Source organism: Phaethon lepturus, unplaced genomic scaffold, assembly GCF_000687285.1.
Source record: "Phaethon lepturus isolate BGI_N335 unplaced genomic scaffold, ASM68728v1 scaffold2314, whole genome shotgun sequence".
Lineage (NCBI taxonomy): Eukaryota > Metazoa > Chordata > Aves > Phaethontiformes > Phaethontidae > Phaethon > Phaethon lepturus.
This window is the reverse complement of record NW_010536796.1, coordinates 3,454-18,505: the sequence shown is the minus strand read 5'-3', so window position 1 is coordinate 18,505 and position 15,052 is coordinate 3,454. Positions and strand designations below refer to the sequence as shown.

The 15,052-nt window shown below is 40.7% G+C and overlaps 1 protein-coding gene across 1 annotated transcript; it reads left to right on the top strand.

Moving 5' to 3' along the window:
- Positions 1 to 3,054: 3,054 nt before the first annotated feature.
- GRIA4 (glutamate receptor, ionotropic, AMPA 4) lies at positions 3,055 to 14,691 on the top strand (the record flags this gene model as incomplete). Its single annotated transcript, XM_010286265.1, has 3 exons — positions 3,055 to 3,102; positions 5,412 to 5,522; positions 14,485 to 14,691. Coding segments are annotated over exons 1-3 (366 nt in total), but the record flags the coding sequence as incomplete, so codon positions are not given.
- Between the last annotated feature and the right edge of the window lie 361 nt (positions 14,692 to 15,052).

Here is a 15,052-nt window from a genome sequence, read left to right as displayed (position 1 = left end):
ATACACCTGTCTAAGCCACAAGCCACCAGTTAAAAAAAAAAAAAAGAAGAAAGAAGTAAACAAAGCATATACTTATACATGTACATGCACAAGACAACCTAAGATTTGGGTGCTAAATTCCAGCTTGGGCAAGATGTATGGATATTGTCTACCTGAACTTCATTAAGGCATTTGACAATGTGTCCCACAAGATCCTCACAGAGAATTTATTGATGCAGGGGCTGGATAAGCAGACAATGAGGTGGAATAAAACCTGGCTGAAGGCCACACCCAGGGCCTGGTGATCAGTCATCTGAAGTCTAATTGGAGACCAGTAACTATTGGTGTCGCCAAGGGGTCAAGACTGAGTCCAGTCCTGTTTAAGATCTTCATTAATGGTCCGGATCTGGGGCAGACTGTGCCACCAGCAAGTTTGCTGATGACACCAAACTGGGAGGAGTGGCTGATATACCAGGGGGTCATGCTGCCATCCAGAGGGACCTCAGCAGGCTGGAGAAATGGGCAAACAGGAACCTCATGAAGTTCAACAAGGAGAAGAGCAAAGTCCTGCACATGGGGACGAGCAACCCCAGGCACCAGTATGTGCTGAGGGCCACCCAGCTGGGAAACAGCTTTGCATAAAATGCACTGGGGGTCCTGGTGCACGCCAAGTAGAGCATAAGCCAGTAATGTGCCCGTGCAGCAAAGGCAGCTGATGGTATTCTGGTCTGCATTAGACAAAGTATTGTCAGAAAGTCAAGGGAGGCAATCCTTCCCGTCTACTCAGCACTGGTGAGGCCACACCTGGAGTGCTGTGTCCAGTTCTGGGCTCCGCAGTAGAAGACAGACATGGACACACTGGTGAGAGTCCAGCAAAGGGCCACAAATATGATGGGAGATGTCTCTCCTATGAGCTATGAGAAAAGGCTGAAAGAGCTGGGTCTGTTTAGCCTGGAGAAGAGAAGGCTCAAGAGGGATCTTATCAATGAGTACAAACACCTGAAGGGACGCTGCAAAGAAGATTGAGCCAGGCTCTTTTCAGTGGTGCCCAAGCACAAGACCAGTGGCAGTGGGCACAAACTGACACACAGAAGGTTCCCTCAGAACATCAGGAAACACTTTTTTGCTGTGAAGGTGACCAAGCACTGGCACAGGTTGCCCACGGAGGTTGTGGAGTCTCCATCCTTGGAGTACTCAAAAGCCATCTGGACAAAATTTACTTTGAGGCAGGTATTTTTGCAATATTGTTTCCTAAAAGACAAATTCAGCCTCTGTATAAGTGGATGAAACTGCTATGAAGTCCAACTGCAATCCAAACAGAATTAGATCTATTTTGACAGCTGAATTCAACCCTATACTTTGAAGAGTTTTTTCCTTGGGGATTTGAGGCTATGAAGTCCAACTGCAATCCAAACAGAATCAGGTCTATTTTGACAGCTTAATTCAACCCTATCCTTTGAAGAGTTTTTTCCTTGGGGATTTGAGGTATTTATAGGAAAGCATATTGCTATTTAGTGCTCTCACAGTGACTGTGAATCTATATACTTATACAAGTGTCATGATATGATGTCATGATATAGATGTTTGTATCAGAAATATTGTGGCCAGCAAGAGTCGGGAAGTGATTGTGCCCCTGTACTTGGCACTGGTGAGGTCACATCTTGAATACTGTGTCAGTTTTGGGTCCCTCACTACAAGAAGGACATTGAGGTGCTCGAGCGTGTCCAGAGAAGGGCAACGAAGCTGGTGAGGCGTCTGGAGCACAAGTCTTATGAGGAGCAGCTGAGGGAACTGGGGTTGTTTAGTCTGGAGAAGAGGAGGCTGAGGGGAGACCTTATCGCTCTCTACAACTACCTGAAAGGGGGTTGTGGCAACGAGAGAGTTGGCATCTTCTCCCAAGTAACTAGTGATAGGACAAGAGGAAATGGCTTCAAGTTGCGCCAGGGGAGGTTTAGATTGGATATTAGGAAAAATTTCTTCACTGAGAGGGTGGTCAGGCATTGGAACAGGCTGCCCGGGGAGGTGGTGGAGTCACCATCTCTGGAAGTGTTCAAGAAACGTGTGGATGTGGCGCTTCAGGACATGGTCTAGGGGACATGGTGGCGCTGGATTAATGGTTGGACTTGATGATCTTAAAGGTCCTTCCCAACCTTAATGATTTTATGATTCTATATATCTTATATATTTCAATAATCCAGTCCCAGAGTTACTTTATCGCAGGTTTGAGATGCACACATGCAAGTTCACATCCATGCACACAAACTAAAATCCCTTTAAAGAATGCTTGCCGTTCCTCAAAATCCGCCTTTATCTCTGTCTGCATTTTCATATGGTACTCACTGTTATAACACTGTACATCATTCGTTTTCTGCTTTCCTTCTGAACTTTTCAGCAGTGAGGAATCGCACAATGAAAAACAATCATTCACCATTATAATGAGCTTCCCAAACTGCCAGGTTTTGGTGTACATATTCTGCCTTTATCTGGTCACAGTTTGTGACAGGAACTTGACATTTTCAGTTATCAATTGTATCTATGACTCTGTGGTTGTCTGGATGAAAAAGAATATTTGTTAGCAAGGCATTCTACTAGGAAGAAAACCTCCCTCTCCACTGTATCTGCAATGCTGAAGCTTCCTGGTAGCTTCAGACACCTAAATCAGAGCTCCTGCGCTATAATAGCGATTGCAAAGACTAAATATACTAGACGCTGTGATGGGAACAGTTTGTGCTTATTTGCTTCAATAATAGAAAAAAAATTCACTCATATTCACTCATACTCATATTGAATTACTTCATGTCTTTGTAATTCTCAGAAATGCATATTCACTGCTGTGGTGAGTGTGTCTGCACACTGCTCTAGGGACTGCTGAAATGACTTGCCTCTCCATAATTCTTTTTCAGAAAGGAAATTAATGAAATAGTAAATATAAAAATCAAGAGGAGGTTTGGCTGTTTTAAGAATATACAGGATTTTTTAATGCTTATGAGACCAGGAACCAAAAGCACTCCCGTGCACTTCTAGACTCTCATATCACATCACTGCATTGATCTGAACAAAATGTTTCTTGACGTCATGGAGGCAGAATCCTATGTGATGGTGAACTTTAGTCTGGGTTCTACAGTAATGTTAGAAATAATATTGGCTGCATAACTGATCTGATCATTTAGCCAGCTTCCATCACACTGAAGTCTTTTCATCCAAGGCACAGACTGTCCTTTGGCACTGACAGTACCCTGGCGCTCTGTCCGGAGCCTGCTTTCCACTAAAATTCCCTTTCCTCTTCTGGCAAGGTAGACAAGGCATTCCTCTCTCCCAGCTCTTGGTCTCATGAACTCCTAATTAATCAAGGAAGAGGGGCATGGTGGTGTTAGGTTAACAGTTGGACTTGATGATCTTGAAGGTCTTTTCCAACCTTAAAGGTTCTGTGATTCTGTGAAAGAAGGGAAGGGGGAGTTGCTGCTGACTGGTCCCCAGGTGTTTCTAAAAAGTGAGCTGTGCTGGCTTGAATTGCATTTCTTTGATAGGAACCTTTTAAAATCACTGCCACTGTCTGCACCTTTCCTGGGAAAAAACGTCAGTCTCTTAATTCATTCGTTTCTCAGCAGCCTGGAGAGCCCCTTTAGGTGGGATTAGAACACTGTTCTACTGACATGGTTGTGTTTATGTTGTCCGTTTGACACGGAGCTGAGTGCTGTCAGCACTGGGTCAGAGGAAGAGGCACTGACCCATTCCCCAGCAACCATGTCAGAGGGTCCACAGACAACCACGACCTGGTTATAGAAAAGAGAATGGCAAGAAGGAGAAAAGGGAGGGTGTTTGCTAGTGAGCCCCATGTTAGATGTGAGAGCAGCTTCAGCTAAGGGACCTGTGTCTGGTGTGCTGAAAGGATGGGTGGGAAGGTGGAATTAGACATCACCCAGTTAGAGTGAGACAAGGGACCACTGTCACGAACTACTTGCTGTTTCATAGACATCCGCCTTGTACTTGGAACATCATGCACACAACATTCCCAGGAAGCCTTGCGAGTTACCTTTCCTACCTAACTTCACCCAGGGCAACATTAAATGATTGGAAAGAACTCTAAATCCAGAAATACCACTTGCTGATACAGATACTACACATGTTGTCACCACATGGAGTGAGGAGATGAGCGTGCTGTGAGATTCTGAATAGCCAGGATTTAAAGAACAGTAAAGTATTTTAGGTCTCATATCTTCTTTTGGCCATCCAAAGACATAGTATATAGCCTGTGGGGATTTTTGGGGGGTGAGTGGGAAGTTATAAGTGTTCATTGAGACACTTCCAAAAACATCAATGAAAGTCTGAAGGGGAACCTCCTTTTCTCAAGCTGCCTTCATCCCGTCTGTTCTTATAGCAAGCACTGCATCCCTGGGCCCTCCCAGGAAAGGGTGTTGACTCGTACCTTGTGCCCGGCAGCATCCCTACCGATGCACAGGGCGCAGCTGCAGGCTGCACTGAGTACAGAGGTGTGTGCCACAGTGAGTGATGTCTGTATGTAAGGGAAGGCTTCTGGCTGCAGGCATACCACTTTTGATTACTTTTTTTCTCCATGGGAATACAAGAATGAGTGATTCAAGCCTGTCTCTAGAATAGTTCATCGCCAGCAATGAACAAAGGCAGCTGTTTCACCTTCAGGCTGCTCTGGGAAGGCTTGTGGCAGCCTAAATGCAGACACCGAGAAGAAAACCTGATTTGTTCCACCTCCCTGTAGGCACTTACCAGAGGTACTTTTAGAGTGAAGTCACTCTCACCATGCTTTAGAGTCAGTGGGGAAAGCAAGCACTTTTCTCGGGGGGTGCTTATCCTACGTGAGCTGAGTCACTGCCTGGTGGTGCCTGTCTGTCCAGTGGGTGTAAAGAAAACTTTAATAACAGGGCTCCTAATGTAGGTACTGAAGGTCAGTGCCAGCAGTTAAGTGGAACAAGCCTGTAAGTCCCTGTGTTGGGGTCTCCTGGGAGGCCGACGATGGAGCAGGGAATTGAGATCAGCCATTGAATTGCAAAGCTGTCATCCAGACGTCTTTCACTCTTCTGCCTAAGCACAGGAGATCTGGAGCATTAGTGAATGAAAATTTCCTTGTAGAGAACAAAAATTCTCGTATCTGATTTATGCCCTAGAAAGGCTTCAAACTACTGAAAATGGGATTTAACTTGTGCCTTGAAGTAAGTAGCTCAGATCGTTCAGGAACAGCTGAGTGGCAGTGATACCAGGTCTAACTGTGCAGCAGTGGTGCAAGATGGTATACCCAAAGTGTTAGATACATACCACCAGGCACCTGCCTAAGAGTGACAGCACTTACTTTGGTACAAATTTATCTTTGGATTACTCTATTCTTATCATCATTTATATTTGTAATTATACAGAATGTAGACTTTTCTACTGTAAATTATATCCATTTTGTTTTGCAGGTGGGTTACTGGAATGACATGGATAAACTAGTTTTGATTCAGCATGAACCTACACTTGGAAATGACACTTCAGCCATTGAGAATAGAACAGTAGTTGTCACTACAATTTTGGTAAGGTGTTTCTTTGTTTAATGCTTATACTCGTGTGTGACACAATCTCATTTGTAGTTATGGTCTAATTTAGTCTGGCAGCTCCTAGGTTAGTGGGAGGGTGAGAGCCATGTGTCTTAATTATCTTGACTATCATGTCTGTACAGAGTTTTTTTGGTACACATTTAATGTAACGATTCACTTGAAATCAGGTTTTTAAAATTGAGTTGCGGTAATTTTTTTCCTGTATTAAGTCTCTTTCATTTTTTACTGAAGTAAGTCTCAGAAATATAAGTGAATTATTTCAACCTCTAATTGATAAATCTTGACTCACAAGAAACTGGAAGAAAAACCCAAAACCTCTGAATGACAGAATTAAACAGAGGGTATAAAATGAGATGTCTGTAATGCCAGTGTCCCTTTTAGTTGATACATTATAAATTCAAAAATAACACCAGCAAGAGCTAAAATTCGAAGTAGTATAGTTCAGTCAGCCAATCAGAACTGGATTATCTGCTTGCAATTGTGAATGAAAACATGAATTTAGCAAATGTATTTGAACATATTTCATAATATGCTTATTCAGCATTTCAGTAACATTTCCATTTTAGTTAAATCTAAATAGAGTTGGGGTTTGGTTTTCCAGTGTTACTGGTGTGGAGAATGTGGTTGCTTCATTCATTTACATTTTCAATGCCTAGTTTTTCAAAACCATTTTTTTCTTGCAATTCTGTATTTTAAACAAAATACTTAACAATTTTCCCTCTGAAGTCAGACATGCCCTTTTAAGCTGATGTTTGTCAAAGCCAACTGGCAAAGGGTGACCTTTACCTGACTGCTTTTAAGATTTTACATCTCAGTTCACTGCCCTTTTCATCTGCTTCGTTTAAACAAGACATTTTAACCCTTTAGAATAGCTGTGTCTCAAGTGGGTAGGAATATTCTGCATGTGTTATTAAGCAATAATTTTTCTAATTTAACACAGAGTTGAAAATAATCCAAAGGAAAGTGTCATGACATTTTCTTACTCAAAAATTCAGTTAGTTACTAGTTTTCCAGCAGTGTGTATCAGCATTTATATGCTAAGTATCTCTTATCTGCTGAAGAAGCAAACCAACCAAAGTACTATACAGGAATTCAGAATGTAACTCCTAACCAAACTGTGTAACTTTTTATTTTATTTTATTTTTTTGCATGGGACATTTAAAATATATGTATCTTTTTCCTAAGAAAAAAAAAAAAAGACTTGGTGATGGAAAAAAAAATATACTTCAGTACAGTCCTCCTCTTTTCAGCCTCTGATGAAGAATCCTATTTTAAGAAATTGATCAAGGAAGAAAAGAGTCCCAAGATGCTGCGAACATTCCTAACTAAGGCTCAAGTATTAACCACCAGTGTAGTAGCATTGAGCTAATTTTTCCATATGGATTACTGTTCCTCTGACTGGATGACCAGGCACTGAACCACCAAGAAAAGTTCTGTGACTAATCTGAAATGTCTAGAACAGATGACGTTAACCTTCAACTTTGCCAAGCTGAGAAGAGAACGATGTGAATAACAAGCTTTCAGTCGAAATTTTCCTCTCATACCAATCCTGATATCTTTGACTGAAGCTACCATACATGAATACTGTAATTTCCATAAATAGCTCCAAGCTTAGGAGAAGCGAGTAAAAAAAAATAATAAAAAGTAATATAAAAGGTTCCTGTGTGCCAGAAAGGAAAAAAAGGAAAACAAGAAAGCTTTTAAAATGTGTTACCTTGCCTGTCCTGTTTGCATTGAAGCATTTTGATGTGCATAATAATAAATGTTATCTTCAAAAGAACTTTTCCAGTCCCTGTATTGAAAGGGCTGGTGGGATCATTTTCAAAACCAAAAACTGAATTAATATTCCAAAGCATGCCCTGTGTTGATGCAGCATGTCATTTGGGGATAAATGCAATTATTTGAAAGCAGCACTGCTGCTTGACCAGAAGTGTCCCCTTTCGATGTTTCAAAATCACAGTGCAAGAGAAATATATCAGAATTTGGTTTGAATAAGAATATATGGTGAACTCTGCCTTATCATGCTCATCTCCCATTGACGCCGCTGGGAGTTGCACACATGATGCTGAAGGCAGATTAGAACCATGATTCTTAATATTGGCCTGCTAGGGCAATTTCTTTAGCATCCACGAGCATGTGATCACACACACAAAGCAAAGATATGTTTAACTAGAATAACTTCCAGAATTCTGTTATTTTGCTCTTCTCTGTATTATAGTCATGTTGCACATGCCAGACAGAGACGTTTTGACCTCTTCACAGCCCTCTTCACATTGAAGGGAAGTTGAACCATTGTAGATGACACATATATTTTTGGTTGCATGCGTATTTCCCAACTTTAAACTGAAAAGCTTCTGCAACCTGCAGTCAGGCTTTTCAGTCTTCAAAGACAGGTGTCGTGGCAGCGTATGGAAAGTTTACAAGTTTTCAGCATGGCTCGCTTTAATTTTTGCCTGAAGCCAAATAGCACAAGTTGATTTGCCCACTTCAGTTTTTATGTCTCTATGCTTACTTTGCTGTAATGTGGCTGTATGGCTATTGCATAGAAGATGCATTTTATATTAGCTGTGGACTCAAAGAACTTACTACAGTGTTTTCTACTTGGCAAAATGTTATGCTCATTTGTAATATAGTGAGAGCACATAGAATTTATTTTACAGTTTTAGTTTAGTGCATAGGCACTCAACCTATCTCGTATTAGTCATGTGGTGAAGGAGCAGCCCAGCGAGAGGTGGCAGCAGGGGCAGCTTTACTCTACCAGCTGTCACGCAGCCCTGCTTTTATAGTTCATGGTAGACCCCTGTGTCCTGCACTCCATGTGATGCACAGCCTCCTGCACATCTGGCCCTCTGGAAAGGACAGTTTTTCTACCTGTGTGCAGAAGCATTCCCTCCAGGGGGGGCTTGGGACCTCCAAGTGCGCAGTAGGCTCATTGTATGACTGAAGAAGGGACGCCATGTGCAGCCCTCCTCTAACACTAAGGTAAAGTGAGTGACTTAGCTAGGAAGAACGATCATCTCTAATTTAGCAAGTTGAGAAATATGGTGACAAGATGTTGAGGAAGAACATAGGAGAATAGGCTGGGAAGACTACTCCAAACTTTCTAATCCTTTTCATGATTCAGCCAACTCTGTACCTACGCTGAGATTGCAAAACTTAAAAAAAAACATAAAAATCCTTTAGAACCAAAGCTCAATGTACAATGAGCTGTGTCTGCATTGTGGTTTCCAGCTCAGTATTTTAACGAGATAGTCTTGATGTTGGCAGATTAAGATTCAAGGACAGGACCCAATTCAAGACTGAGTCACCTAAATGTAGATGACCTTACAAAGGGTATTGATTCAGTTGCCCACTTACAAGCACTCAGTGACATGTAAGATGCTCTAGGATGTACTGCCTGCCCCCATTTCTTACACTGTCAGGATGACACTTGCCTATTTTACACCATATACAGCCACTCCATGTGGATGTCTCAGCTACTGTATGTTGTTTCAGGCATGTGGGATGAGTTGTGCCCCAAGTGTGTAAGTTTTCATCAAAGTCCACAGAGATGTAGAAATTGATTCAGTGGCCCATAGGTGGATGCCTAGCACTGAGGATATCAGACCTATCCCTAAAGGGGCAGCACAAAGGACCTGCAGAACGGCACTTGGAGGTCAAGCAGGCTACCTTAGGGTGTCTCAGATGATAGACACATTCATTACATGACTGAGAATCACCCTCATTGTTTTGACTGATAAACTCTTGATGGAGTCTTACCTCAAAAATTCTAACTATAACCTCTTTTCTCATAACAAAAAAGTATTTTTTCATTCGAAATTTTATTAATTAAATTCTTTATTAGACTGGAGAAAAAATTGAAGTTTGTTGCATGATAATAATAAAGACTTCAAACCGAATCCTGGACACTTTATTCAGAAAAAAAACCCAAAACCACAAAAGCAAAAAACCTTCTATTGACATCTACAGAAGGTGTTTTTTCAGAATAAAGTGTAATAATGTGTGCCACTCTTGTTCTAAAAGTGAGACATTTCCTTGCACAAATATTTGTCACGTTTACAAATTATTTTTACAATGTTTAAAGATTTTGAAATTAACTTCAGAATAGGAAAGCCAAACATAGATCTGTTTGGTATTTGCGTTAGTTACTTTCTCCAGCTTCCCTTATAGTATGAATCATCAGTTGTGAGCATTTTACTGTACACATGAATTTGTGGCAATGTGGTGGAATGATTTGTTTACATCTATAAAGGTAATTGTTGCAGACATCAACTTGTATTTACAAATGTTAAGTATTGTTATAAAATTGTGAATTATATAAGTAAAGCTTGCACCATTTCAAATATCTGTTCTGCGCTAGTCATTAATCATTTCAATGTGGACTTTTCTTTGATTCACTACCCCATAGAATACTATTAACCAGCTGAAATCCTGCAAATATTGTGGTGTTAAACTTCATTCAGCAGTAAGTCAAACCCATGTTTTACATCAGTAGGTTGAGTTTGTAGTTCAAAAATGTAATCAATCCAAAGATGGTGGGGAGAAGTAATATTTTTATTAGACAAGATGCTATAACTGGAAATGGTGAAAAAGTATGCCTACTGTTTTCAGCTATTTCAGCTGATCTAATAAAAGATATTACCCCTCCATAGATATCTTGCATCTCTTATACCTTTAGACTAGCATGGTTACACTAACATTACTACTAATTTAGAAAATGCTATTGTAATAGATTGTACAGAAAAAAAATCATCCTTTTCAGTGCCACAGATAGAAAAGAGCATCAAGATATGGCTGAGTACATGCTATTGATCAATTCAGATGTTTCTTGACTTTGCAGTGTGACCTTACAAGTTCATCTAAGTTGCTTGGTAGCAAACCAGTAAAACTTGCCTTTCAGGGCCCTGATGTTATTATAATAACATCTGCACACCTCATTGGTTTGAAATACCCCCAAAGTCTGAAATTTACGTATTTTAAAACTAGTGCTACTATTTGATTTTTTTTTTGCAAACAATCTTTACCAGATAGCCACATTCAGTCCCACCCGCATCCCCTGCATCAAATTCTACCTTGAAAATACATCTCTTATTATTTGGCAGGTAAAGCAGGCACAACAATTAAATAAAATGTTATTTATTCTGTGTAAAACAGGTAGGAGGAAAAAGACAACATAGTCAGCAAAAGGTAGTAGGTGTTCCCATTATTTTTAATTGCATTGTTTCACACTGGAAGATCTCACTCAATTGCTGCTTCTTTTAAAGCAGTCACAGCAAGAGGTACTACCTTATTCTATAAGAGAATTGCATTATAAGAGATGTTCCTTGCTGTATTTTGCTCTAAATCAGTATGGTCAGAGTGTGTAGAAAGAGAATTGGATGGGCAGAGAACCATAGAGTCATAGAATAGTTTGCTTTGGAAGGGACCTTTAAAGGTCATCTAGTCCAACCCCCCTGCAATGAGCAGGGACATCTTCCACTAGATCAGGTTGCTCAGAGCCCTGTCCAGCCTGACTTTGAATGTTTCCAGGGAGGGGGCATCTACCACCTCTCTGGGTAACTTGTGACAGTGGTTCACCACCCTCATTGTCAAAAATTTCTTCCTTATATCAAGTCTGAATGTGCCCTCTTTTAGTTTAAAACCATTACCCCTTATCCCCATCTTTCTGATAAGCCCCCGTTAATTACTGGAAGGCTGCAATAAGGTCTCCCCAGAGCCTTCTGTTCTCCAGACTGAAAAACCCCAGTTCTCTCAGCCTTTCTTCATAGAAGAGGTGTTCCATCCCTCGGATCATTTCTGTGGCCCTCTTCTGGACTTGCTCCAGCAGGTCCCTGTCCTTCTTACGTTGGGGGCCACAGAGCTGGACGCAGTACTGCAGGTGAGGTCTCACCAGAGTGGAGGAGAGGGGCAGAATCACCTCCCATGGTTCCCCTAAGTCACCCAACAGATCCCTGCCAGAAACCATGTTTTCTGACTTCTCATTTCGTGGTCCCTCCATTGGATGGGATTACTGCTGCTTGTACCTGCCAAGGACAGTGTTGGACTCCCCTGCTTCCCTTCTCAACGTTCCCTCACAGAACTCATGGGGAGGAGGGCTGAACTTTATTTAGCCTTTAACAGGAAAAATAAGGCATCCCTCATTTTGCTTTGCTGTGCAGAGGCAGTTTAAATGCTTTTTTGTAGCAGCCCTGTCAGTGGTAAGGTGCAAGGCAGAAGCACAGTGTCTGGGTTTTGGGAGAAGGAGCAGGCTGACCTGGCCTCCTCTGTGCGTGTCTGCTTTGTGTCCCTCTCCAGAACTATTATTTCCTGGTGTGACTTTAATTTTATGACTTTGGCTTGAGATTTATAAGAAAGGCTGAATTAGAAGAGCTAACAGTCACTAACTCTGGTCTTTGAAAAACAAAACTGCTTTTGAGGTGCAGCAACCAAATGTAACTGAAGCTTGTAAGGAGAGTCCACAAATGCAGGATACTGGACAAACTTGGTTGCATTTTTAGATAGCAGTTGGCTAAATCACAGTCAGGAGACATAAAATTTTACACCTCTTTATTTTTAATCATTTTTGTGAAATAACAGATGTAGAAAGACGCAGATTTTGGCTTTTGCTCTTGTGGGAGCAAAAAGCCTACATGAGGGAGGAACATTTTATTTATATGCCCAAAATACTTCCCAAAATCAAGATCTACTACAAAGAGCGGGCAAGACTCCTTCTCCCTGCTCCTCTTCCTCCTTCCCTCTGGAAGAAAGGTGGCTGAGATTAAGCTGATTTAACTGGGGATATTAATACAAGAAATGGTGCAGGCTGCTGGTAATAGTCAGCAGTTTTCCTCTGAAGATACAAACTCTGGACGGGCAAAGGCATTGCCCTGCCTCACGGCAGTGATTACAGTGCGTAGTGAATGCTGTAGCTCAGTGGTCTTCTCAGTGCCCTGGCCACACGCCTCAGGATGACAACAGCTTGTTTGGTGATTGCCCCAGTTTTAGAAGTCCTTGGTGGTCCTTGGCCGTGCAGCAGCCGTAGCTATGTGCTCAAGAAATGCAACAATCATCTGCTGTTGTCACCCTCAGATTTTTCTGGACATTTATATATAGGTCAAGGAACCAGGTAGTCAGAAGGAGTTTGACTTTGGAGGTATCAGTGTGGACACTTTCCTATGCTGTGTGGTTGCTTAGGTGAAGTGATGGCCATAATGCATCAATGGCCTCCAGCACTGAAGTGCTGCTCAGGGATTGTGGCCCAAAGAGGTATGTCCATAGCAGAGAATAACGTAAGAAGGAGACGATGGGAGGAGAGGTGCTCTGGGAATCCACCAGAGAGTGAAACATTCCTGCAGTACTTAGGAACCTGACTCTGTCCTTAATGAAACACTAGCACTTCCCTATTCCCAAACTGTCTTGAATTCAATCTGGGACCTTTCTGTCACACTGAAGTAAATAAAATACACAACTTTCTCCGCTCACATTACGCAAAGCTCCGTTCTGCCATCCTTATAGGGAGGTGGGTCCTGGACAGTTACCTCAGAGATAAACCAACATAAGAAAAGGGAATAGTGCCTCCCATGTATAATCTCTCTCTTTTCTATTTCTCTGCCTTTTCACCTTATAATAGTAAATTACAGATACTGTTCAGGCTTGCCTATCAAATTCTTCTCCTGGGTGGAGAAAAGGTAACCAAAATGAAAAATTTACCTGACACACTGAAAAATTTTTGAATTGGTTTATTCATGCCATGTATCGTCCATTGTTAAACACCTAACAGAGGTTACAAAATTGCTATTGCTTACAGCTGATGTTGACGTAGTTTCAAGGAAGCAGACATTCTCAGACTACACGTTTACCTTTATTTTTATTTTTGTACTAGTTATGTATGTAGGAAAGATACAAATATGGCAGAGTACTACCAAGGTTAGTGTCAGAAAAACAACATTCTCCAGTGCCAGCACGGAGAAAACTTAAGTTGCCATATTTTGTAATGTAAATTGAAACAAAGGGTGACATTATGACAAGTATTTTATCTGGAACTGCCTATGACTATGAATTATGTGAAGTAATTTAAAATACCACCAGAAAGTATAGTTTTACATACTAATTGCTAAAGTCTGAATCCACACAGAACAAAAAAGGAAAAATGTGACCTTGTTTTCCCAGTGTGACCTTGTTTTTCCCATCACATCATGTTCACTGTTGTGATAGAATGGTTTACACAGGGAATGTAAGAACCATTTTTTGAGACAGGTTTTAATTGCTTTCAACGGCACTCACTAACCCAAAATGTTTTAGTACTTCTTTTTCATGCAGCATGTAAAATCAGTGTCAGCTTAATACCATTCTTGTCCATGCATATTGCTTAGATTCATCATAAAAGACTTGCGGAATCTGCAGTGTTCATTCAAAGGGGAAGATACATGTTTCCTTGAGAATGTATTTCTGTGTTCTCACTAAGATGTATGTAGCCTCCTAGTAACTATGCATTCTAAACCCCAAGAAAGCAAATCATTCAGGCTGTGCATCTGAAATTACATAGACAGTAACCACATTATATGCTTACTTACTGAAGTCAAAAGTATAAATTACATCTTGCATTATCCCACAGTCATTTGCATTGTACATGTTCAACCTTTAGTCACCCTTTAAATTTAGCATATACTGCACTAAGGTCTTTCATTTAAAACAAAGTAAAAGTTATGTGTCCTCTTGGATAGTTTTTGTGTTTATAATTTGTAAAGCTCGTAAATCTTGTGAAATGTATAAGCCAAATTATAGTGTAAGTAGTATATCTTTCCAGAAGGATTTCTGTTCATACATTTTAATTTAAATGTGCTAATACTATCCATGAACTTTTGATAAAATGTGTGTCGCTCAGTCAGTAGATGACATGTTACTTTTCAGAGTATATTCTGTATACTTCTCCTTTACAGTTCTACTTCTTTCATTATAGGAAGCCCCATATGTTATGTTCAAGAAAAACCATGATACGTTTGAAGGGAATGACAAGTTTGAAGGATACTGTGTAGATCTGGCGTCAGAAATTGCAAAACATATTGGTATCAAGTACAAAATTGCCATTGTTCCTGATGGAAAATATGGAGCAAGGGATCCAGAGACAAAAATCTGGAATGGGATGGTGGGAGAACTTGTTTATGGGGTAAGCATACCAATTTTTGAAGCAGGATTTAATTTATCATAGTATTAGTCATAAAAGAGGAAGTATATGTGCATTTTATTTAACCTCTGGGCCACAGAAAAGAAACAGAATTCTGTTTCAGATCTCTCTGCTTTAATTTACTTTCAAGAGAAAATCAAGTAGTTTCATGCAAATTCTACTACTTATTCAACTAGTACCTTGTAACATTAGAACATCCATAGTTTGCACATGACTTAAAAATTCATTAATGTTACAGCTAATGTTAGAGACCATCTATTCCTGATACGTTGTAAAACCTAGTTGGGAAGAATATACTCATTTATTCGTTTTCATGGAGTGGGGGACAGATCATTTAAAAAAG